Here is a 25,783-nt window from a genome sequence, read left to right as displayed (position 1 = left end):
CTGGATGCTAACCAGGTGCTACATTTTCATTCCTCGTCACTATCCCATGATGCCCCTCCTCAGCATGAGGCAGAGAGAAGGATCGACAACAGGGTTCCCAACATTGAGGGACGGATAAAGGTGGGGGACTATAACCAGCCCTATTATCCCATATAACTGATATTTACGGGTTTTTTGGAATAAACAGAAATTGACCCTCTCTAGTCTTATAATTTAAAACTTGCATTTGTCTTACTGACTTCCTTCCTTAGGAAACAAACCCTCTGGCAATGAACTGAAACTCATCAGACCACCACATCCAATGAGACACCAGACCCCTCATCCATCATGATTGTTTCCTTACCCCTCTCTAATTCCTGTTTTTCCACATTTCCCACTCCATAACCTCCTCAGTTTTACTTGGTTGGGGAGACGGATTTGACTTCATCTCCCATTTTCCCCAGGTTCAGCACTTGATTAAAGCCTTCTTCCTGGCAATACTTGTTGCCCCAGCAATTGGCATTCTGTATGGCGAGCAGCAGGACCTAGACTGAACTGTGGTATTTTGATAAAAGTTCTGTTTCTCTGAAGAATCCTGAGAATGTAGGTTCTGATTCTGGTTCTCTGGAGAATCCTAATACAATCACCATGCCTAGCAGCATAGCTGGAACATTCAATACCTTCTGGATCATTCAACTACAGGGAGTTTTAATTAACCCAGGAGGCCCAGTTAGTATTCTCTGAAATCCATTACCACATTTTTGTCAAAGCCATACTTCCATGGGCTGCTCCCAGCGAATAACTAAATGTGACCAGGCCTATTTCTGAGAGATATAAAACTCCAGTAATGGCAGACTATGGCTTAGGGATGGCCTTGCTGAGCCTGTACTAGATTACATAGCAGTGCTTCTATCCTGCCTGCCTTCTGTCTCTCCTTCACGCAGAAACAGACATGCAGTGTGGTCCAAAGTATATCAAAGCCTTTCTGGCATGCTCCCCATTTTCTCTCATGGGAATGCCCTCAAGTAAAATCCTTGCTCATTTAATCCTGTCTTGGTGTCTGCTTCTCAGAATACCCAAATTATTACCCCTAGTTAAGAATTTGGGCAATATGTTGAAAGAGACAATATTCAAAGAAATAAGCAAAGCCACAGTTAAAGAGACTAAACCACCGGACCAGGAAACAAGGAAGCAGAGCAAGGAGAGTGCTGTTGTATGAATTTGAGGAACTAGGCATAGTGCAGGCGGTAGAACAAGTAACCCCTTGTTTAGAGGAAGATGAGATGGATAGATAAGACCAGGTGGATCTGGCAGTCTTCTATTCCCAGCAACTTGGCGCTTCTCTTGTGTCTGGCCCATCTACAATGAAGAAAATGTGCTTCTCTCCAAGCAGCTTTTTGTAGGCAGATTCTTCCCCACAACACCCTCCAGATCAAAAGGGTAACAGGAAAGAAGGAGGAAGTCAACTTAGGTGTTCTGAAAATAGATAACCCAAGTTCAAATCCTGGCTCCACAACTTTCTCAGTGTGGGATTAACATTGAGCATTGAGAAGTTAAGAGTTTCTTGGCCGGGCGCGGTGGCTCACGCCTGTAATCCCAGCAGGTGAGGCCAAGGTTGGTGGATCACCTGAGGTCAGGAGATTGAGACCAGCCTGGCCAATGTGGCAAAACCCCGTCTCTACTAAAAATACAAAAAATTAGCCGGGCATGGTGGTGCATGCCTGTAATCCCAGCTACTCGGGAGACTGAGCCAGGAGAATTGCTTGAACCCGGGAGGCAGAGGTTGCAGTGAGCCGAGATCACGCCACTGCACTCCAGCCTGAGCAACAGAGCAAGACTCGGTCTCAAAACAAAGCAAACAAACAAAAAAAGATTCTTAACTAGCATATTGTTCTGAGTGATGTTATAAGAATTAGATTATCCTTATCAACTCATCTGCACACTGCCTACTACACAGTAAACTTATGTGATCTATTTTTATCAGAGAGGTCATCTGGAATTCAGAGCTTTTGGCTAGGTCATCTTCCCTTTTTTGTCTACTGTCACACCATGAGAAGTGACTTTTCTCCAATGATGAGTGTAGGCGTCTAAACATGACAATTAGGTCCACTGTATTCATTGTGTCATCCAAATATAACAGTATTTTAAAATAAGTGACTACTGCATATGTTAAAAATATCTGCTAAGTTTGTAGGCTCTTGGATTTCCCGTAATTGTTTTGTCATTTTTTTCTTTTTCTTTTTTTTTTTTTGGCGGGGGTGTTGTTTTTTGAGAAGGAGTTTTGTTCCTGTTGCCCAGGCTGGAGTGCAATGGGACAATTTTGGCTCACTGCAATCTCTGCCTCCAGCGTTCAAGTGATTCTCCTGCTTCAGCCTCCCAAGTAGCTGGAATTACAGGCATGTGCCACCATGCACAGCTAATTTTTTTGTATTTCGTGAGACAGGGTTTCACCATGTTGGTCAGGTTAGTCTCGAACTCCTGACCTCAGGTGATCCACTCACCTCGGCTTCCCAAAGTGCTGGGATTACAGGTGTGAGCTACCATGCCCGGCCATTTTGTCATTTTTTCTTTGTATATTCTGAGGCTATGTAATTATGTGGATAAAAATTTAAAATTCTCTTAAATTTCTGAGTCATTGATTGTTTTTTCATTTTCTCTACTAATACCTGTGCCTTAAAATTCACTTTGTCGGTGACAGCGCAAGACTCTGTCTCAAAAAAAAAAAAAAAAATCACTTTGTCAAATATAAGTAAATTTAGAAAATCTTTCTTTTGGATTACTTGTGTTTAATTTCCAATATCACTTTTTATTTCTATTTATCTTGCTTGTTCTAGGTCAATTTTCACTTCTTTACCTTCTTCCAAATTTATTTTTATTCTTTTTCACAGATTTTTAGTCACTATTTCAATAATTTTTCAGAGAAACATCTTGTTTAGAGAGGCTCAGGAGAATATAGAATATTGAGTAGAAAGACCTGTATATCTGATTCACAGATTTTCTCACATGGCAATACCAGACAGTCCCAAGCCTGATCAGTAAACCTATGTCTATATCTGTAGGAGCACTGAGAGCCAGCTGTGGCATCATAGTGATTTAGCAGCAAAAAATCATTGCTGTGTCCTCACGATATTTACCTTAAACCACTTAAATTTTTCTCACTGCAGTCTAATCAAACACATTTTTCCCTCTTCATAAAAACTCACACTCACAAAGGAATGAAATGTTTTAACAATTGACATTCAATTTTAAGCTCTGCTTTATTTTGCATGCATATATATATATACACACACACACACACACACACATATTCTCCTGTATTTATATATAGATATATACACACACATATTAAAGTATGTTTATACACATTGGGTTGGGTGTGTACATATTTAGATACAGATAGATAGATAGATAGATAGATAATTTCACCTATGTATGATTTTTCAGGAGACTTTTATGCACACACAAGCATAGACACCATATCTGATTATCACTGCTGTTTTTTTTTTCCTCGAGACAGGGTCTTGCTCTGTCACCCAGGCTGGAGTGCAGTGGCGCAATCTTGGCTCACTGCAACCTCTGCCTCCAAGATTCAGGCAATTCTCCCGCCTCAGCCTCCCAAGTAGCTGGGATTGCACACGCCCACCAACACACTCAGCTAATATTTGTATTTTTAGTAGAGATGGGGTTTCACCATGTCAGCCAGGCTGGTCTCAAACTCCTGACCTCAGGTGATCTGCCCGTCTCGGCCTCCCAAAGTGCTCGGATTACAGGTGTGAGCCACTGTGCCAGGCCTATCACTAGTTTTATATACAAATGACTTATAAACTTTAGCACATGTATATTTCCTACTTGCCACAATATTTCCAGGTCAGCCCAAGCAAATTTCCTGTTTTTATGTTTGTTTACTTTTAAAATCTTGTTTTATAATATTCCATTGTATGTCTATGCTATTTTTTAACCAGTTAACTATTGTTGGATTTGTCTTTTCTAATTTTTTCTTTTTTTTTTTTTGACACAGTCTGGCTCTGTCACGCTGGCTAGAGTGCAGTGGCACCATCTTCACTCATATTTTTATATGTATTAAAAATATAAATTCAGATCCAAGATAAACCTAAAATAATATATATCAAAAAGATTAAAAACAAAATTATGAGGGTGTCTCTGTCTCCAGTTTTGTTTTTTTTTTTTTTTTTGAGACAAAGTCTGGCCCTGTCATACGGGCTGGAATACAGTGGCACGATCTTGGCTCACTGCAACCTAAGCCTTCCAGGTTCAGGCCATTTTTGTGCCTCAGCCTCCCAAGTAGTTGGGACCACAGGTGTGCACCACCACCCCTGGCTAATTTTTGTGTTGTATTTTTAGTAGAGACGGGGTTTCGGCCATGTTGGCCAGGCTAGTCTGGAACTCCTGACCTCAAGTGAGCCCCTTGCCTCAGCCTCCCAAAGTGTTGCAATTATAGATGTGAGCCACTGCACCCGTATAATGCAGGCTGAGATTAACAAACTTGTACCTGAAAGATTTTGTATGTATAGAATAAACCTGCAAGTCACATTTTTAAAAAATAGAACGGCTTGGTCAATGTGTATGCATATGTGAATTCATGATTTGATTCTCATCGAATGTTCCTCCATGGAAATTGTACCAATTATACTCCTGCAAGCAATGCATGCCTATTCTCCCAACAGAGTGTGTTTTTAAACATCTGGGTTTTTGACAAATTGAGAGGAAACTGAAACTTCATCAGTTTTAATAAGTATTATTAGTGATGCTTGACAACTTTTCCCCTCCTTCAAACTATATGCATTTTGTTTTCTGTGGAAGACGTATACTTTTTGTTGATTTAAGTTTTTTGTTGATTAAGAAGCCTTTATATATTATGGAAATAAATTCTCAACCCATTTTATGACTTTTTTTATAGTTTGATACTTTTTTAGGGGTGGGGAATTTGCTCATGTCGAATTCATTAGCTCATTTTAAACTGGTTACATTTGTAAGGCAGAGCAATTGGTGTGAGTCCCACCCTGCAGTCAGATGGGCAAGTCTATTAACTGTGTGCCATGGACATGTCTATGAGCCTCCCTCAGCTTCAGTGCTCTCAGCTGCTACAAGGGGTTAATAGTGACTACCTCTTGGGATGGTTGGAAGGATTAAATGGGATAAACCATCTCAGAACAGAGCCTGGCACACAGTAGACCCTATGCAGTTATTGCTACAATTATGGTCAAACTTTTAAGAGTTTTATAGAATATGTCATTGTAAGACATTCTTGACTCCAAGACTTTAAAATAAAAAGAAAATCCTTTCCTGGTTTTGTATTTGTCTGAAATTTTCATGTAAGTGGAATTTATACTGCTGTTAAAATATGATATTTGGAGCCCATGACTCCTGAATTCACCCAACAACCTTTATTGAATAATCCTGTTATTTTTATCTTTATCATCAACTCAATACATATGTCCATTTATGAACCTTTTTAGCATATTTTTTTTATCAATTCAAGTCCCACTATCTGCTTTTCATATTGTTGGCAATATGACACTGTTTGAAGACCTGGTAAAGTTCATTGAATGGATGCTTTTCAATTCTAAAATGTTCTGGTCCTGTTGGCTTCCCCTCCCCCCGCAACAGATAACTTTCACAATAGTTTTTTGTTTAGTTATAAAGAACTAGTTTGTACTTGTGTTATGATACACACACACACACACAAACACACACACACGTTTTCATAACTCCCATAGCCCTCGTTACAGTCTTTTTAAAAGAATACTGCGTATGTTAGGCTTCAGGAGCAGGCCTTAGGAAACAGAATCTCTCTGACCTTCTCCTGACCTCCTTTCACCCACCTCAAGGCAGGAGGACTCCAATCTCCCCCAACCTTTCTGATGTGGATCATAAGATCCTCATCTGATAAAGGGCCATACCCCCCATACCTTGGGGGAAGGAATGCTGATGTCATGAAGCTTCCATAAAAACCCCAGAGCACTGGGCTCAAAGGCTTCTGGATAGCTGAACACGGGGAGGTTCCTGGAGGGTGGCACTCCAGAAGGGCATGGGAGCTCCACCCCATTCCCCCATAGCTTCCTCAAATGCATCTCTTCATCTGCATCCTTTGTAATATCCTTTATAATAAATCAGTAAACATAAGTGTTTCACTGAGTTCTGTGAGCTGCTCCAGCAAATTAATCAAATCCAAAGAGTGGGTTGTGGGAATGCCAACTTGAAGCCCACTGGTCAGAAGTTCCAGAGGCCTGGACTTTGTGACTGGCGTCTAGGGAGTCGGGGGAGTCTTGAAGCCGGCCCCTCACCTGCGGGATCTGACACTATCTCCAGGTAGATAGCCTTGGAATTAAATTGGAGGATGCCCAGCTGGTGTCTGCTGCTTGGTGTGTGTGAAATGCCCCCACATTTAGCCACTGACATTTTCTGTGTTGATGATTGTTGTGATTGAGAGTACAGGAAGGACACAGTTTAAGACTTTTCCCTAAGCAGTACTTTATTAGAAATTTGGTAAATTCATTAAAAAATTGACACATTGGTGATGTTAAAGTTCCCTATTAAATTATATAGTATATATTATCATTTGTTTAAGTATTTATGGTTTCCTGAAGGCACTTAACACATTTTTAAATTTATTCCCAGTTTTTATTTATTCCTAAATTTAAAGCACATGGTTCTTGTGTACTTTAAATTATTGTTGTGATAACAAAAATAGGCATTTCATTACATTTTCTATATTATACGAAACATCCACATTTATTATTTTTCTCCTAGAATTTTACTGATTTTTATTTTTTAAAGTTTTACAGAAATTTTCAGATTTTCAACATACAACATCTCAGAGAGAGGAATTTAAATCCTTCTTTGAAGGATGTATCATTTATATGTCTCATTTTTTGGCCTTGTATACAATTGCATTGATTGATACATGAAAATAATAACAGTGAAGAAAGGAAAGAAAAATCTAATTGTTTTTGCCTGATCAAAAGAGATGATTATATGATTACCTTTTTTGGCTAAAGAAATACAATGCTGAAATATTTTTATTCTAATATTTTCTTAAAATTTTGCATCATTATTCATAAACTTGATCATTAGTTTCCATGTATTTGTGAATGTGTGTTTGTGTGTGTTCACTACCTTAGTTACACTCTGATATAAAATTACATGTCATTCATAATTAAACAAGTCAGTGACCCTTCCTTCCATTTTAAACTTCTGGATTGTGTTACATAGCACTTTAATGATTTGTTCTTTAAAGGTTTTATGACAATCCCTATTAAAATTGTGATAACCATTTTATTAATTTTATGTTAACTAGTAGGTTACATTGTCATGTTTTGTAGCCAATGTTTGATAAATTATAAATGTCTGGAAAAACATCAATTTCAGTTTTGCAATTAATCTTCATCGGTTGAGTGATGATTTCTTATGTTTGTTTAATAGAATATCTGTTGTGAATTCCTCCTATTGAATGTGTGTATGTGATTTTGTTTTTATTTTTTCTCATTTTCCTCATTAATTTAGTTAGTGGTTTATTTTATTAATTGTTTTCAAAGTCTCAGCCTTTATATTTAATACTTTAATCTTCCTATATTTTTTATTTCTTTTCATTAGTTATGTGTTTTTGTGTGTTCATTTCTCAAAAATTTAGATTTGGGTAATATACACATATAAATATATTTATGCCCTAAATAGCTGTATTATATACACTAAAGCAAATTGATCACAAATTTGGGAGATATATGAAGTTGCTTATATGATTATTTCCTTTGATATATTAAGAAAAAATATTTTTTCATATTGTACCATCTTTGTTTTCCTGGAATATAATCCACTACTTCCTGAAGTCTTATTTTTTAACAGTGCTATTCTTTCACTTTCTATATTTCATTTCATATTTTTTGCATCAATATTTATAAATGAGATAGATCTCTAGTTATTTTTGTATTATACTATGTTGGTACTATGGTTTGAATGTGTCCCCCCAAGAGCATGTGTTGGAAACTTAATCCCCAATATAACAGTGTTGGAAGGTAAGGCCTAATGGGAAATGTTGAGGTAATAAGAGCTCTACCCTCATGAATGGATTAATACCAATTATAAAAGGGCTTGAAGTTTTGAGTTCAGGCTCTTGCTCTCTTCACTCTCATTGCCCTTTTGCCACGGGATGGTGCAACAAGAAGGCCTTCACCAGATATTGGCCCCTCAATCTTAGATTTCCAAGCCTCCATAACAATAAGCCAATAAACTTCTGTTCATTGTAAACTACCCAGTCTCAGGCACAGAGGGGCCCCAGTTTATGATGGTTCAACTTATGATTACTCAACTTTACAATGGGTGTATCAGGACATAACCCCAATGTAAATCAATGAGCATCTGGACTTAACAATGGTTTGACTTATGATTTTTTTGTCTTTATAATGGGTTTATAGGGACATTAAATGCATTTTCAACTATGATATTTTCTACTTATGATGAGTTTATTGGGACACAGCCCCATCATAAGTCAAGGAGCATGTGTATTCTGTTACAGCACCACAAAATGAACTAGAACTGGCAATATTTTGATACCATGTTATATACCATGCATAAGTTATATAGGTGCACCTTTGTTTTATGAAATAGTGCTTCTCAGTCTGTTTGTGTTGCTATAAAGAAATGCCTGAGGATGGGTAATTTATTTAAAATACAGGTTTCTTTGGCTCATGGTTCTGGAGACTGTACAAGAAGCATGGCACCAACACCTGCTTCTGGTGAGAACTTCAGGCAACTTCCACCCATGCCAGAAAGGGAAGGGGAGTAGGCATCACATGGCAAGAGAGAAACCCAGAGAGAAGAGGAGGAAATGCCAAGGTCTTTTAACAACCAGTTCTCTAGAGAACTCAAGAGTAAGAACTCACTCATCTCTGCAAGAATGGCACCAAGCCATTCATGAGGGATGCACCCCAATATTCCCAACACCTCCCACCAAGCCCCACCTCCAACACTGGTTATCAAATTACAATATGAGACTCGGTGGGGCCAAAGATACCATATCCAAACCATGGCATTCTGCCCCGACCCCCTAAAACTCAGGTTCTTCTCACATTGCCAGATAAAATCATCCTATCAACAAAGTCTTAACTTGGTCCAGCATCAACTCAAAAGTCCAAAGTCCAAAGTCTCATCTGAGACTCCAGGCAAGTTCTTTACAGCTGTGAACCTGTAAAATAAAAAACAAGATATTTACTTCCAAGATACAAACGTGATACAGGCATCGGTTAGACATTCCCATTCCAAAAGGGAGAAATCAGCCTAAAGAAAGAGGTAATACTCCCCACATTAAGTCTAGAACTCAGAAGGGCAGACATAAAAACTTAAAGCCCCAAAACGTTCTCCTTTGACTCCATGTCCCACATCCTGGGCACAACAGTATGAAGTGTGGGCTCCCAAGGCCTTGGGCAGCCCTGTCCCCGTGGCTTTGATGTGTGAAGCCCATGTGGCTCTTATCATGTATTGGAATCCAATGCTTGCGGCTTTTCCATGCTGAGAGTGCATGCTGCTGGTGACTCTAGAATTCTGGGGTCTGGAGGATGGCAACCTTACTCCCTCAGCTCCACTAGGTGGGGCCTGGTGGAGACACTACGCGGGGGCTCCAACCCACAAAGAGCTCAGCCAGTCTCACACTGTGTGCCTGCAGTCTTAGCACCACATGGAAGCCCCAAACATTACACCTTGCACCCTCTGAAGCAGTGGTCTAAACAGTAGCTTGAGCCCTTTGAGCTTTAGCTGTGGTCCGAGCAGCCAGGATGTGGGAAGCAGCTTCCCAAGATTGCACAGGGCAGCAGCACCCTGGGCCTGGCCCAGAAGTCATCTGTCCTCCTAGGCCTGTGGACCTGTAATGGGAGGAGTAAACTCAAAGATTCTGAAATGCCTTTGGACTTTTTTCACTGTTCTATTACCAACTGGCTCTCTTTTACCTGTGCTAATCTTTCTAGCAAGTGGTTGTTCAGCTGCCCCCCCTCAGATTTCCTCTCCTGAAAAATGCTCTTTCCTTCTCTTTTGCGTGGACAGGCTTGAGTTTTCCAAATTTTTATGCTCTGTATCCCTTTTAACCAAAAGTTCCAACTTTAAGTCCTTCCTTTGCTCCCAATCTGTTGATTGTTGGATGCAGCCACACCACTTCTTGAATGCTTTGCCAAAGCTTAGAAATTTCTTCTGCCAGATACTTTAGGCCGTCACTCTTAAGTTCAGCTTTCCACAAAGTGCTAGTGTATACACAACGCAGCCAAATTATTTGCTAGGGTATAACTTTGCTTCAGTTCCCAGTAAGTTCCTCATTTCCATCTGAGACCTCCTCAGCATGTCCTTTATTGTCTGTATTTCTATCAGCATTTTGGTCACAACCAGTCTCTAGGAAGTTACAAGCTTTCCCTTCCTATCTTCTTCTGAGCCCTCTAGACTCTTCCAGCCTCTGCTCATTACCCAGTTCCAAAGCTGCTTCCAAATGTTTAGGTATTTTTATAGCAACGTTCCACTCCTCAGTACCAATTTTCTGTCTTAGTCCATTTTTGTTTCTATAAAGGAATATATGAAACTGAATATAATTTTTAAAAGAGGCTTATTTGGCTTATGGTTCCGGAGTCTGTAAAAAAATCATGGCACCAGCCAGGTGTGGTGGCTCATGCCTGTAATCTCAGCGCTTTTGAAGGCCCAGTCGGGTGGATCACCTGAGGTCAGGAGTTCGAGACCAGCTTGACCAACATGGTGAAACCCCGTCTCTACTAAAAATACAAAAATTAGCTGGGCGTGGTGGCGGACACCTGTAATCCCAGCTACTCGGGAGGCTGAGGCAGGAGAATTGCATGAACCCCTGAGGCAGAGGTTGCAGTGAGCCAAGAGTGTACCATTGCCCTACAGCCTGGACAACAAGAGCAAAAATCCATCTCAAAAAACAAACAAACAAACAAACAAACAAACAAAAAAGCGTGGCACCAATATCTGCTTCTGGTGAGGGCCTCAGCAAGTTTTCACTCATGATAAAAGAGGAAGAGGAGAAGACATCACATCATGAAAGAGGAGGCAAAGGAGTTGCCAGGCTCTTTTCCTATTTTTTTAGAGACGGGGTCTCACTCTGCAGCCCAGACCGGAGTGCAGTGGTACAATCATAGCTCGCTGCAGCCGCGACCTCCTGGGCTCAATCAGTCCTCCCTCCTCAACATCCTGATTAGCTAGGACTACAGGCATGTACCACCATGTCTGGTTAATTGTTTCTATTTTTTTGTAGAGATGGGGTCTCACCATGTTGTCCAGGCTGGTCCAAACTCCTGGCCTCAAGCATTCCTTATGCCTCTGTCTCCCAAAGTGTTAGGATTACAGGCATGAGCCACTGTGCCCAGCCTAGGCTCTTTTCAACAACCAGTTCTAATGGGAATTCAGAGTGAAAATTCACTCACTTCCGTGAGGAGAACAGCAAGCCATTCATGAAGGATCTGCTCCCATTACTCAAACACCTCCTACTGGGCCCCACCTCCAACACTGTGGATCAAATTTCAACATGAGACTTGGCGGGCTAAATAAACCATATCCAAACCATAGCAGTTCTGTATACTGAATGTCTGTGTATCTCCAAAATTTCTACGGTGAAATCTAATCTCTAAGGTAATGGTATTAGGAGATGGGACCTTTGGAAGGTGTTGGAGTCATGACGGTGGAGGCCTCATATGTGGAATTAGTGCCCTTAATAAAAGAGGTTGCAATTTGCCAGCTCAAATGGTATACACAGCTTTGTGTCTAAGCCCCCACAACTGTGATTCCCTCATTGTTTATATTGTATTGTATTCTTGCTTAACTTGCATAAAACTTTCACTATAACGTTATCATATGACATTGCTTCAAGCACTTCTCCACTGAAAAACAAACTACCCATAAAAAAGAAAACAAATATATTTATGTAATTATTTATAGTTTTTAATACATTTTATTGTACATTAAAACAGCACAATTAAAGGGGTCCCAATGAGGTTGGTAGTGCCTTCCACTATGTGAGGACACTAAGAAGATGGTCATCTATGAACCAAGCTGCCGGTGCCATGCTCTTAAACCTCTCAGCCTCCAGAACTGTGAGAAATAAATTTATGTTGCTTATAAGCCACCTAGTTTATATTTTTTAACAGTAGCTCAAATGGACTAAGAAATGGTTTATACAGCATTGCAATATATTTTACTTAAATGTTTAAGTAAATTTCAGGGGATAATGTCTTCTGTTTCTTTTTGTGTGGAGTAGGGAGTAAGTGCATTTTAGACAACTTCTTTTTTTGTTGTTGTTAGTAATAGGTTCGTTTAGATTTGTCTTCTGGATTGATGTTTGGAAATTTATATTTATGTTGAAACTGTTAAATTTTGTTTCATATTTTCAAGTACATTTCCCTCAGGTATAACAAGGATTTATTTCCCATTTCTTTAGTGTCTTTTTAGCTCTAATTACCTCTGATTAACATTTCCTGTTTTAATTGCACCTTATCCTTTATTTTTTAAGTTAGTGGTTTATCTGTTTACTAATTATTTTTACCAAAAAAAAAAATCAGCCTTTACATTTTCATTCTCTGTTCAACAAATTTTTAGTTTAATATTTCCTAATTCCTCCTGCTTACCTTAGTTGTGTTTGTATGTGTTTGTGTATATGTGTGCATGTGTTCATGTTGTGGTCTTTTTAAAATTTAGGTTTGAATACGTAGTTAATTAGGCTCTTTGTTTTTAAGACAATATACATTAGTATTTAAAATTAGGAGTTATACTCTGAATACAGATCCAGAAGTATCCTGTATATTACGGTATGTATAGTTTGTCATTGTCATATTATATTCTTCTAAATGATTTTGAATTCACTCCTACATCAAATTATTTATGAGAGACAATTAAAAGTGGTAGTAGTTTATTTTCTTTGTTTTTTGTTTGAGATGGAGTCTCGCTCTGTAGCCCAGGCTGGAGTGCAGTGGCGCGATCTCGGTTCACTGCAAGCTCTGCCTCCCGGGTTCACGCCATTCTCCTGCTTCAGCCTCCTGAATAGCTGGGACTACAAGCACCTGCCACCAACTCTGGCTTTTTTTTTTTTTTTTTTTTTTTTTGTATTTTTAGTAGAAACGGGGTTTCACTGTGTTAGCCAGGATGGTCTCGATCTCCTGACCTCGTGATCCGCCCGCCTCGGCCTCCCAAAGTGCTGGGATTACAAGTGTGAGCCACTGTGCCCAGCCGGTAGTAGCTTATTTTCTTATATTGACCTCAGAAAAGATGTTGCCTGTACTACTTTTATATCTAGATCTAATTGACAGTTTCACTGTACTCTATTTCACAATTATTTTTGTTATTGTTCCATTAATATTGGAAAATGTGATATATATTTTCAAGGCAAAAATTGACATGAATTAGTTTACTTCTTTGCACTAGTACTGGGTTATTTCCCACACATCCCTGTTCCCAGCCCTACCCTAACTCTATCCCACACTGAAGTTGTAGTTTTGTATTAGCTGTGGCAACAGAAACCATGCCTCTATGATGTTTGGAAAACTGTAAAATGGAAGAGCATATGGACATAGACTACAGACTGACAATGTTTCCCTGTCAGTGAAATTCAGTGAATTGATTTAGTGACATGTGAGCTATGAGACAAAGTGATTTCCATATCTTCAAAGGGGAGGCATTACTAGGTAAATTTCTCTCAGTATACTATTTGCATGTGTGGATATCCATCAAATCGAGACACATGAAACCGAAGAAAAGCAAACCTGACTTGTTTTAGGCTTTTTAAGTTGTAGCTGAAATGATACCATTTTTGTGGACCCCAGGGCTGAGTCCTTGAGTCCTCATAGGGGCGAGGGCCAGCACACACTCTGAATCACTCACAGAGCAGACCTTTGTGTGGCAAAGGCTTCTTTGTTCCTGACTGCAGCAGGGGAGTGGTCAGATCGTGGGAAAGCCCTTGGTAACATTTCACCCAGACTTGGTGGCAGTAATACTTCTGTTATTTGACATTTTTCTGAATGAACTGATGAGGGAACAAGGAATCCCGTATATTCTAAAAATGTCCCTTTGTTATTTTCCTCACCTAGAACTCTGCCAAAAATATGTATTTTTGTTATATTTTAAGTAATTGAATAGCACATATTTAGTTTCAAATGAATAATTTTTGCTGAAAAAATACTTCATCTTTTTGAAATTATGAATGTGACGGTAATATACCCCTTGCTTACCAAAATAATCATTAAATGATAACATTACATTAATACAAGTTCCAGAGATTCTCAAAAAGAAAATCTTGGTGATTAATTTCTGTGCAATCACCTTTTCATGTCCAAAAATATGCACAAATCTCACATCTATACATAATCACTAAAAAAAAAAAAACCTATGTTTCAAGCTTTTTGTCCAGACTACATTTGATCCTCACAACAATCCTGCAAAAGTAGGTGGAACTGTACCCATTTCTCATATGAAGAAACTGAAGTACAGAAAATTTAAGTAACTTGCTTAGACTGTGAAACTGAATGGCTGGTAAGAAACAGAGTCAGGATTCTAACTATCCTTGGTATCTCAAGCCACTTTATTTTCTACTGACCATTGTCCTACTATAAATACTGAACTTTATGATTATCTGGTTCAAGATACTATTTGAATAAAAACACGATATTTCACAATGCAGGGAAGTGTACATTTGGAGAAACTTTCCACAGCTTTCTGGGCTCAGCTTAAAAACCCCTCTCTGAAAGCTTTGCCACTATTTTCTGAGACTTTGGTGTTGGCACAGTCTTTGAGAGTGCACCATCTGGTCTCATTCTTTGGTTGTTTAGTTCATCTAATCTCTCTTTCTCCTGCACGACTGCAGGCCAGGGACCTCAGATGTTTGGAATTTATTTGGAATCTGTCACTCACCTTGCATGCCAGTGATAGTCAGGCATCAAGGGTGTCCTGATTGGTGAATTCTTTGGCTAAGAGGAATCAAGAGGAAAGGAATATGGCAAAAGGTCCAGGCAAATAGGCTGAGGTACATACTAGGAGAACTAGGAGTCATATAAGAAGGGAGAGGCAATGTAAAAGTATAGGAGGCTGAAGCACACTTTGAAGCAGTGGACTAAAATCACTGAGCTGGCAGCCTATAGGTAAAAGCCCCATGGCTCCTACATTCTGTGGGAGCTTATTCATGTCCATCTTTGCTCCACTTGGCTGAAGCATCCATATTTAAAGGCTGTACTTGCATCTCCAGCAGCTACATTCATCTGGTCGACCTGCTCCTAGTGAACATGGTAAGTGCGAGTGCTCTGGACAAATACTGCTTGAGTTCCAGTCTTTGTTCCACTAATTCACAGCTATGGGTCGTAAACTCTATGGGCAAAACCTTTAAATTCTCTATTATTTACCTCATCATGATAATGAGAAAAATTATAGCAAGTACCACATTAGGTAGTTCTCACAAATTCATCCTTTTGCATGCAAAGTACATGGTATAAACTCTGTAAATGTGCCGTCTTTGTTGAACAGTCAGGACAGTGTGAATAACCTGGGACTCAAGATTCAGACTCCCAGCATATTTTTCAGCTACTTCAGCCAAAATAAGTGCATTTGCAGTTGATGCAGATCATACGTTGTACAGGTAAATCATTAAAATGGCATCATTCTCTTTCACATTCATTTTTTCTTTGCTTGTTTGGTTACTAAAAAGGTGTATTAAAATTGTCCACTAAGAGTCTGGATTTAGGATTTTCATCAGTTGTGTATCTGATACAATGTTATTGAATGTATACAAAATTTGAATAGTTATATATTCCTGTGAATTACAATTTAATGTTTATGTATCATTCCTTTTTATCTCCAGCAAAGTGTTTACCCTTACTATAAACTTTGTCTACAATCAAGAGAGTCACAGCACCTGTTCGGCTTTTTCCCATCCTACTACTTTGAGTGTTTCTGTATTTTTATGTTGTGTGTATTTTAAACAGGATGTTTCATTCTGATTGTAATGAAGTCCTATAGCCTTTGACTTTCAGTCTTTAAACTGCTTTCATTTAATCTAATTAAGTTGTACTTGTATGTAAATTTTCTATATTACTCTTACACTTAGTTTTTAGTGCTTTCTATATTTTATTATTTTATCTTTCCATTCTATTCTCATTGGTTTTAATATTTTTTTTCTATTTTCCCTTTTATAATCTTGTTACTTTTATGTTGAACTCTTTTGTCAAAAGCCCCTTGTTGGGAAAGTCTAGAGACTTTGTATATCAAATACAAAGCACTGTGCCTCTGAGCCTAGGATTTGCTGTTACAAAGAATTAATGAGAAGGTGGCTAAACTGCATAGGAACACCATTTCTGTATTTATAGAGTGAGCTATTAATGCCATTGTAAGAATTACCAATATAGTGCTTTGTAAGTCCTCTAAGATCTGCATCTGTCACATTTGGCCAGACCCACTTGAACAGTCCTTTTCATTAGATGCTAATTACTGGCTTATGTGCGAGGGACAGAAAGATTATTCACACAACTCACATCCACACAACAGCCAATCCTGTTAGGCTTTGACCTTCAGCTTTCAGCTCTGTATTTACTTTATTACATAAACATAAATATTATATTGTGATGTATATTCTTTTATATATTTTTTAAATACATAACTCTTATACATATATATTTTATATATATATAATTCTTAAATATATATTTCCAAATATAAATTATTTCATGTCAAGCTAAACAGGATAAAAACATGTAAACATATACACTTGGTTTTGGTCAAGTAAAACACAAAATCACAAGTTCATCACAGTTTAACAAGTGCACTTGAAGGGGAAGGAGGGAAAGAACAAACTGTAAACAAACAGATGAGCAGCTGCAAAGCCCTGCAAGGGTCCATTTGTTAAGGCTATTATAGCACAAAGCTACTAGTTCAATTAAAACTTCTCCTTTCACTCTGCCACATTTACTCTTGAGGGTCTTCAAAATAAGTGTGGAAATTCAGTAAACACTACACTAGAACTGATCCTGTTGACAACAGAGATGACAAAAAAAGCCATAAGCTGACATTAATATTAATTTCACCAAAACAGTAACTTTAAGGACTTATTTTTTAACACAGATAATCACCATAATCCTAGGGGGAAAGATATGCAGAATAGACAAGAAAACAGAAGCACTGCCTCAACAGCCCCTGAATGCAGTAAGAGTGTCAACACAGGGAAAACAGGCAATAGCAGACGACAGAACCTCAGCAGACTAGACCACATGCCACAGCACGATGCTACAGAATCAAATTGAAATATTCTTCCAGCTCATAATGAAGCAAGTCCCACTGGTCCTCAGAGAAGGGTAACTCATCTCTCAGTGAAAGAAACCGCTTAAACAACAGACTGGCCAGCCGAAGCACGACAAGCTCCTTCTTAATGCTTTTATAGAGCATGTTGCCCTCTCCCATTCGCACAGGCTCCACAAGTTGATGCCAGTATGCGCTGAATGACCCACCACCTGGCCCAGGAGGCTCATCTCCCCAGCCCTCAGGGTATTCATGCTTGTAAAAGCATGTGTCTCCAAATGGGCAGTTACCCCTGCCTTCCGCAAAATACCTGCAGGCCTTGTTGCTCATTGCCTCCTTGTATTGCTGAATAAGTTTCTGCTTCTCTTCCTCCTCCTCCACCCAGAACTCACTGGGAATGACCAATTCGGAGGTGACCCTGCACTGTGGGCAAGACTTGACGATCCTGTTCTCAAACTGTCTGGCACTTCTCCACCTGCGGATACACCTAATACAGAAGGAATGGTTGCAATTGGAAAGAATGCCAAAGCGGCGGTCATTGGGGTTGGCCTTCTCATAGACAACCTCCATGCAGATGCCACACACCTTGTCCATACCACGCTGCACAGCAAACGAGAGTTCCATATCTTTCTCGTGTGCTTCAATGCAGGCCCTCATATGTTCTTCCCTCTGGGCAGCATCCATGGGGTGCAAGGTCTGCAGCCCACACATGTCGCATATGTCTCCATGGAGGTACATACAGCTCTCCCCACGAAAGCAAACTCCCCTGGAAGCATAATAGCAAAACCGCAACCCACTGCCCACAGCCATCTGCTTCCTCTCAGTCTCTGAGCTCTGTAGAGGAGCCTCGGGGGCAGATGCAACCCAGCGGCCCCGGTAGGGCTGCCCTGGAACAAACTCAATGGCATCCGCCCAGCTTTCTACACCTGCTCCTCCAGCAGCTCCACGGTCTGCATTGTCTCTCTCGGCTTCAAAGAAACCCCTTTCAGCAGCCAAGCCAATCACAGGCAAGGAAAGGGAGGATGCAGCCGGGGGGGCTTCCGCCACTTCCTGAGTCGGGGGCTCGATGTGCGCAGCCGTGCTAGGGCCTCCACCTGCAGAGGCCCCAGGTGGCGAAACGCCGCCCTCAGTGGCCATCTTCCGACCAGAAAGGTCGTGCGAATAGCGACAGTTCTCCCCCTCCTTGCACTGCCCATGTATATAATACCTGCAGATGATCTGCTTTGTCCAAATGCCGCTGCTTCGGCTCGGCAACGGACTGGGCCAGGCTCCTCCTCCTGAGGCTGGGGCAGGCCTCAGGCCTCCTCTGCGGAGGTGGGCAGGGACTGGAGCTACAGGGAAGGGGGCCCAGCCCCTTGCCGCATGTGGCAGGGCTGAATCTGGAGCAGCAGATTCCCCGGAGGGCTCACAGACGGGAAGGTCCGGCCCAGACACACCCTCCCTTGCTGCCTCAGCACCTGCCTGGGCCCCGGCTGCCTCGTGGGCTTCTGAGGGAGCTGCAGGCTCTTCCATGGCTGCTTTGGCACCCCGAAATGGTGCCAGAACCTCTCCGGTATTTTTTCTTTATGGGCTTGAGGCCCGGAATGGCGGCCGCGCTCGGAGGCTTCTCTAGGGGAAGTGTGCATCTCTTTTTCCTTCCCCCCTGCTTTTGGGTCCCTCTGACTGTGTGTTCCTACCTACTTCCGGGCACAGGCAGCATGGCGGACACTTCCTGTGGGGGCAACGTACGTGCTCTGCCTGGTTTTTACCGCAATTTTCCAATCTGACATATTTTTTCGTTCACACAGGCGGGGACCAACCCAGTCCCTTTTGTCTGCCTTCTGCCTCTGCTTCGCTGTGTTCCGGCAGTCCCTAAGTCCCTTCTCACACGATTTCCTCAGGAGAATGAGGTTTTACTTTAATCTCTTCTGGTTTCGGTCATGCACGCTTCGTTGTATTTTCGTATCTGTCTGCCTTAAAAAAGATATAATCCTATAGATTCTGAAACATTTCATCCATGAATTATATAAATTCTTTTTTGATTCACTCCATCTTATGTCTGTGGTTTGTTTCTTTTAATGCCCGATCGCGGCGGGAAGCTTTTTTCAATTCGTTCGGTTGACAAGGCGCCGTTTCTTTTGGTCTTTGTTTTCTGGGATTTCTGAGGGCTTACATTGGATACGCTTTTCACCAGCAAGGCATTAGCAGAGAGCACTTCTGATCTGAGGCTAAGTTAGCACCTTTCAGATGTCTTTCTTTATTGTGATTACTATGCTCATTTTCCCACTGTGTTAGAAGCCCCAGACTTCAACCAGTCCTGATGCTGGCTTAATAAGACACTGTCCCCTGCATGACCCGGGCTTTTATTTTCTCTACTGGTTTAATTCATGGCAGCCCTTTGTTTCCCTTCCTTTCTTTCAACCCCATCTGTGCTGTGTTGTGGCAGGACAGCCTTTCATACCATATCCTGTGCCATATTATCCACAAAGGAATGGTCTTTAATTTCCATGTATGAGCGTTTTGTCATTTTTGCAGATAAATGTAGATTAATCATTTTTTTGTATTCCTACTTTGCTGAGAGTATGTATCATGACTGCATACTGAATTCTGTTATGTAGTTTTGTACATTTTTTGAGACAATCTTGTTTTTCCCTTTATTCTCTTAATGTGATTATTTGCAGCTATGAGTTTCAAATATTTAACTAACCAATTTGTTTCTAATAAGAAGCCCTTCTGTCATGATATATCATTTTATATATTATTGGATTTGTTTTCTATAAGTTTCTTTGAGGAAATTTTGTTGCCTAAATCTGCAAAGTGGAAACATATCTGAATATTTATAATCACCCAAGTCAACAAATTAAATTATAATTAAGTAGGTAAAAGCAATGAAAGCAGAATGAAGCAAATAATAAGGGCAAGAAAAGCAATGAAGAAAAACAAATATTAAATAAGGGAAATAAATTAAGTAAAATCCCTTAAACTGCTTATTGAAGCCAGATAATTTCTGGTGAAATTTATCAAGGAAAAATGAAGAAGGCTCTAATACCCAAGATCAGTAATTTCAAATATGTTATCACTACATTAATAACAGACATTAAAAATCATTAGAGAATATCAGGAACAAAGGAGATAAAACTTGAAAAGTTACATGAAATAGTCATATTGGTGGAAACATCTATTAGTAAAAATGACAGGAGCAGAAATAAATGTGAATATGGATCTGTTAAATTACATCTGTAATTTAGATAATTATCTAAATAAAGGTTTCTAAAACTTTCCCTCTGAAATAAATCTAAAGGCAAAAAAAATCTGTATTTATTATTGCAAGACCTAGCTAGTGTAATAGCAAAGAAATGAAAGATGTTATAACTGGAAAGAAATTATTGATGGAATGCAACAGAAAATTGAGAATAATTTACAGACAAGCTATTAGATTTAATAGGTACATTTAGCAAGGACACTGGACAGGAGTCCAATATATGAAAATCATTTTTATTTCTCTATCATCAATAACATTTGAAGTAAACATTTAAAATTAATAACATTCATAACAACATTAAAAGTTATCTAACCGAGGAATTAAACTAATTAAGGTTATACAATAAAATTAAAAACATTTTAGCTTCAGAAAACCTAAATAAATTGTGGGATACTTTATAGTCTTTATAGTCGGTCAGTAGAAGGCTCAATGTTTTTAAAAGGTAGTCTTTTCCTAATTTGATAATTATTTGAAAATGGTGCTGATTATTCATCGTGAATGTAGGAAATGTTGGATTTATCTTTCTCCTTTTCATAGTTACCAGGTTTTATATTTTGCATGCAAGCTGTCCCAAAGTCTGCCTCACTTGAACTTTCTGAAACAAACTTTCTCTTTATCAGGATTTGTTTGTCAGCCCCAGTGATTTTTACAAGAAAAAGACTTGCAGCACAGCTCTCAGGCTTCTACGCCAAGCTCTCTACAAATTCACAAACATAAGAATCCTGAATATAAAATTATTATTGGCTTAATTGTGATATTTTCCTAGCACTGCATCTATTATTTGCTTAATTGTGATATTTTCCCAGCACTGTATCTAAATCATATTTGACCCTCTCTTGATGCACCAGCACTATCCAGAGGAACTTTCTGTGAAGAATTTATATATATGCATGCTGTACAGTATGAAAGCTAGCCCCATGGGGTTCTTGGGCACTTGAAATGAGGCTAGAGTGACGGAGGAAATGAATGTCCATTTCTTAAATTATAAATTTAAATAGCCACATGAGGCTAGTAGTTACTGCATTGGAGTGAAGTTCTATACAATATTTGACCATCTCATCTCCTAACACAAGGGAACTGAGAAGCATATGTTTCCTTACCTGCCCAAGGCTATGCGGCTGGTGCCAGGCAGTGTTTGCTTCCAAATGCCCACCTGTGTGGCTGCCACTGGTGTTCATGTCTTACAGTCTGATAGTGACTTTATCTTTTAGTTTTGTCGTGACAATATTTCATATAAACTGTTATAAACCAATATTGTATCCCATGATTTTAAATACCATAAAAAATTGAATAACTGGAAATAACTGGGCAGTGCATCTTGAAAAAAATAAACTAGTTCCCATCCTATCCAAATGTCTTCAGAGATCATTTTCTCTGACTGCCATTGTCTATATTCCTGCCATGATATATACATATGTATATTTTTTGAGCATCAATATTGTTTGTACAGTTCTCAGAAAGTAGACATTTAGTCATTTGTCTAGTTATTTGGCTCAGCTGTGCCTTCTTTTCTAACAAAACACTGACAGCCTCAGAGGCTGGGACCTGGTTTTCTTGTGCACACACCAGGCTGCAGGGTAGCATGGGATCCCCTGGCCGGTCAGCATTTGGGGGTCCGAATGGAATGAGTGCAAGGCTGGGCGATGGCAGAGCTGAGGTGAAGTCCGGGCAGTCTAAGAATATCCCAAGAGGAGGGAGCAAGTTCAGAAGTGAACTGCAGGATGGAGAGAAGCTGCAAAGTCCTGCAGTTTTTTATTCCAAACAGCTCAGGCATGCGCTGCCCAGCCCCGTGTGGTTAACATGTCCGTATTTAAAGAACACACAATTAATTGCCTAAAAGCATTATCCTTCTCAGCACTCTCTTATCCTTCAGATCTAACCTTTAGGCACTGCCGGCTGCCGGCGGGGTCCAGGACCCAGCGGGGCTGGGCGCGCGGAGCAGCGCTGGGTGCAGCGCCTGCGCCGGCAGCTGCAAGGGCCGCGGAAATTAAACGCAAGTGTCCAGAATCGGGCATTGTGGGTTTAAATCCTGAATCCACTGGTCGCTATCTGAGACTTTTCCCTGTCACAAATTAGTTACCTTCTTTTATCTCATCTGACAACGGGAATAATAACAGCAAGAATTACACCGACTAGTTCACAGGTTTGCTGTATTAATTAACTTATAATAATTCATTAATTCTTATAAAGTGATTGGAACGATGCCTGATCTTTAAGATACCTGTAAGTGTCTCTTCTATTTTAGAACCACCCAAAGAATCCTGTGACTGAAGTCTTTGTGTCAGTCCCTCTATGTGCACAGCAGTAAGATTTCTATAGGGGCCCTAGAAATTACTGGCACATGAGAGGTGGTGAATGAGTATTTATTGCCTTGTATTGATAGACAAACTGATTTTTATTTTGAAATTTAAAGAGCCACTTTTCTCCAACCCTTAGTTCAGAAGTTTAGTTGTAGAATACCTTTGTGGAGGATTTCTTGTGCTTTCATCACTTGTGGTAGCGGTAGGATTCTGGCTGGAACAGCACTCCTTTAGCTCATTGTTGGCTGTTTTGAATAGACATCTGATCACCCTGAGTGAATAACTGGATAACAAAAAGTTACTTAAAAATGTCTTTAAATTTCAATATGAATATGAAAAAGAGGTGTAAGTACTCCTACAACCACTTAAAGATCATAAAAGATACTGCTTATACTGATTTTTCTATATTGTAATCAAACACTGAAATTTTCAAGAAATCTTCTGTCTACAGATGTCAAAAATTCAACTACATTTTAACTTTAAGGTGGTTAACAGAATTTTGTCATACTGCTGTATTTTATACATATAAAACATGCTTAATGTCCAATTTGTAGTCAGATGAAATAACTTATCTCAAGCTAGTATTTTTATCCGGAACAAGGATAGAAACTGGTTACTATACATGAAGTAAATGCTTAAAAGACAGGAAATAGTTAATGTGGTGAGTGCTCAGGGGAAAAAAAAAGATGGCCTTAAGTAACCTAAATAACCTGTGGGTGGTAGAAGCAATCACAAAGAAAACTGGAAAATATTTTCAACTGAACAGTAATGAGTGTATGACATGTTAAAAGACTTAGGTTGCACTTAAAGTCATGCTTAGAGGCAAAATTTAATGCATTCTTAAATTCTTAAATGCATTCGCAAGAAAGGAAAAAGGCCCATTTCCAAAAAGGGGAAAAATGTCAAAATGAAGACAGGGCATGGGAAGAATGTCAAATGAAAGTGATGGAGTCCTATTTTCTCCTTCCTCTTCAGGAAAAGGTCCAGTGAGGTGCATCCTCGTAAACCATGTGCCATTCGTACACTTAGATCTGCATGCTGAGGCCACTGGGACAAAGGACAGAATTAACTGGAATTTGGTGCTTGGAGAATGAGCAATTTTCATTAAAAAAAAATACTCATAATTTTACATGTTCCTTTCCTCCTCCAAAATGTTCAGGCAGTCAGTAAAGAAAATTGTACAGTCGTACAGTCGTACAATCATACCTGCATGACCAGACAATGAAGTTCGTGTCCTACATAAAAGATTAGAAAGTCCATTAATATATATGACCACGAGAGGGTGGATAGGTAATTGATTGAATAACAGAGGGAAAAGACCACAGTAATGTAAAGATATTTATTCACTTATTAATACTACTGACATAATTGATGTATGTAAAAACACTCTACTTTGTCATAGCAATATGACAAAATTCTGTTAACCACATTAACGTATAAATGTAGTTTAATTCTTGACATCTGTAGAAAAGTATCCAGAAGATTGGTTGAAAATTTGAGTACAATATAGATAAATCAGTAAAATGTTTACAAGCAATATCTTTTACGATCTTAAAACTAAGTGGTTGTAGGAGTATTTACATCTCTTTTTAGAGTGTGCAATATATAAAAAGTTATGACATATTGAACTTAAAGCATGTCCCCACATATTCCAAAGATTGAAATAATTCAGAGTATATTCTGACTCTAGATTGAAATGGAACCAGGAATCACAAAATATAAATAGAAAATAGATTCTTTATTTGGATATTAATAAATATATTTCTAAATGACCCACATGTCTAAGAACAAATACAAAATAATTCAGAAAACATTCTAATTTGACTAATAATGAAGGTGCTATATATAAAATTTTGTGTGCTAGTTGAAAAGCAATGCTTTTTAGGGCAAATTTTATAACGGGATATATAATACATGTTTCTAATATGTAATACATTAAAAAATGATAAATTCTGAGTTCCTCTGATATAATTATTCAATTCAGAAATTTACAAAAAAGATAACACATTTAAACAAAATAAAATATATGAAGGAAATAAGAAAAATAACAGAAATTAATTTTTAAAGCCCAAACATATAACAAGAATAGTGAGAGTTTGGTTCTTTAAAAGGATTCATATACAGGTATTAAAATACCACATGTACTCCCAAAATATTTACAACTATTATATATCAATTTTTGAAAACAGTTAGTAAAACTGATAAACCTCTGGTGAGGTTCACTGAAGAAAAATGATGATTACTCAACTAACCAATATGAAGAATAAAAAGTGATGACATCCTTAATATGCATACAGACTTTAATGAGATCGTAGAAAGATATATACAACCTAGGTCATTAATATGGAAATGTACTTGAAATGGTTAACTTTCTAGAAAACCCACAAATTATCAAAAGTAAAACAAAAGTAAATGGTAAAAATGAATAGCCCTCTAGCTATTAAAGGAAATTAATTACAATTAACAATTTTCTTAAAACAAAAACTCTAGGACCAGAGAGTTTCACAATAAATTCTATTACCTTTTTAAGAAAGAACATTACAGATCCATGTTGCTCATAATCTTTGATGCAAATCTACAAAAGATTAAAAAATGCAAAGAAGGATTCATTCTAGTTATTAAAGGTAATTTAAATATTTGAAAATCAATAGTGTCAATAATCACATTAAGATATTATGTCAGGCGAGGTGGCTCAAGCTTGTAATCCCAGCAGTTTGGGAGACAAAGACGGGTGGATCACTTGAGGTCAGGAGTTGAAGACAAGCCTGGCCAACATGGCGAAACCCTATCTCTACTAAAAATACAAAAATCAGCTGCCAAGTGCCTGTAATTCCAGCTACTTGGGAGGCTGAGGCAGGAGAATTGCTTGAGCCCAGGAGGTGGAGGTTGCAGTGAGCCAAAATTGTGCCACAGCACTCCAGTCTTGGTGACAGAGCAAGACTCTGTCTCAAAAAAAAAAAAAAAAAAAAAAAAAAAGATATTAAAT

The 25,783-nt window shown here is 39.0% G+C and overlaps 1 protein-coding gene across 3 annotated transcripts; it reads right to left on the bottom strand.

Annotated features, from left to right (window-relative positions):
• Nucleotides 1–6,451: 6,451 nt before the first annotated feature.
• Nucleotides 6,452–18,906, bottom strand: MKRN3 (makorin ring finger protein 3). 3 transcript variants are annotated; one of them, XM_019010292.3, is made up of 2 exons: nucleotides 17,567–18,906; nucleotides 6,452–9,181 (listed from the first exon to the last, which is right to left on the bottom strand). In XM_019010292.3, the coding sequence occupies exons 1-2, from the start codon at nucleotides 18,766–18,768 to the stop codon at nucleotides 9,115–9,117; spliced, it is 1,269 nt and encodes a 422-aa protein (XP_018865837.1). In that variant the 5' UTR covers nucleotides 18,769–18,906; the 3' UTR covers nucleotides 6,452–9,114. The 3 variants fall into 3 exon arrangements, with proteins under 3 accessions (XP_018865837.1, XP_055219302.1, XP_055219301.1); XM_055363327.2 differs by lacking the exon at nucleotides 6,452–9,181 and adding an exon at nucleotides 9,197–14,942 and having other exon boundaries at nucleotides 17,567–18,863; XM_055363326.2 differs by lacking the exon at nucleotides 6,452–9,181 and adding an exon at nucleotides 16,707–16,988 and having other exon boundaries at nucleotides 17,567–18,863.
• Nucleotides 18,907–25,783: the final 6,877 nt, after the last annotated feature.

This window comes from Gorilla gorilla, chromosome 16, assembly GCF_029281585.2.
Source record: "Gorilla gorilla gorilla isolate KB3781 chromosome 16, NHGRI_mGorGor1-v2.1_pri, whole genome shotgun sequence".
Taxonomy (NCBI): domain Eukaryota; kingdom Metazoa; phylum Chordata; class Mammalia; order Primates; family Hominidae; genus Gorilla; species Gorilla gorilla.
The sequence above is the reverse complement of the archived record's forward strand: the minus strand, read 5'-3'. Positions and strand labels throughout refer to the sequence as shown.

What these genes read in the sequence shown, in the direction of transcription:
- MKRN3 (XM_019010292.3), bottom strand. Translation starts at nt 18,768, where the DNA reads ATGGAAGAGCCTGCAGCTCCCTCAGAAGCCCACGAGGCAGCCGGGGCC. An exon ending in ATGAGCAACAAGGCCTGCAG is followed by an intron (nt 9,182 to 17,566) that starts GTATTTTGCGGA and finishes TTTATTTTACAG; the next exon opens with GTTCACAGCTGTAAAGAACT.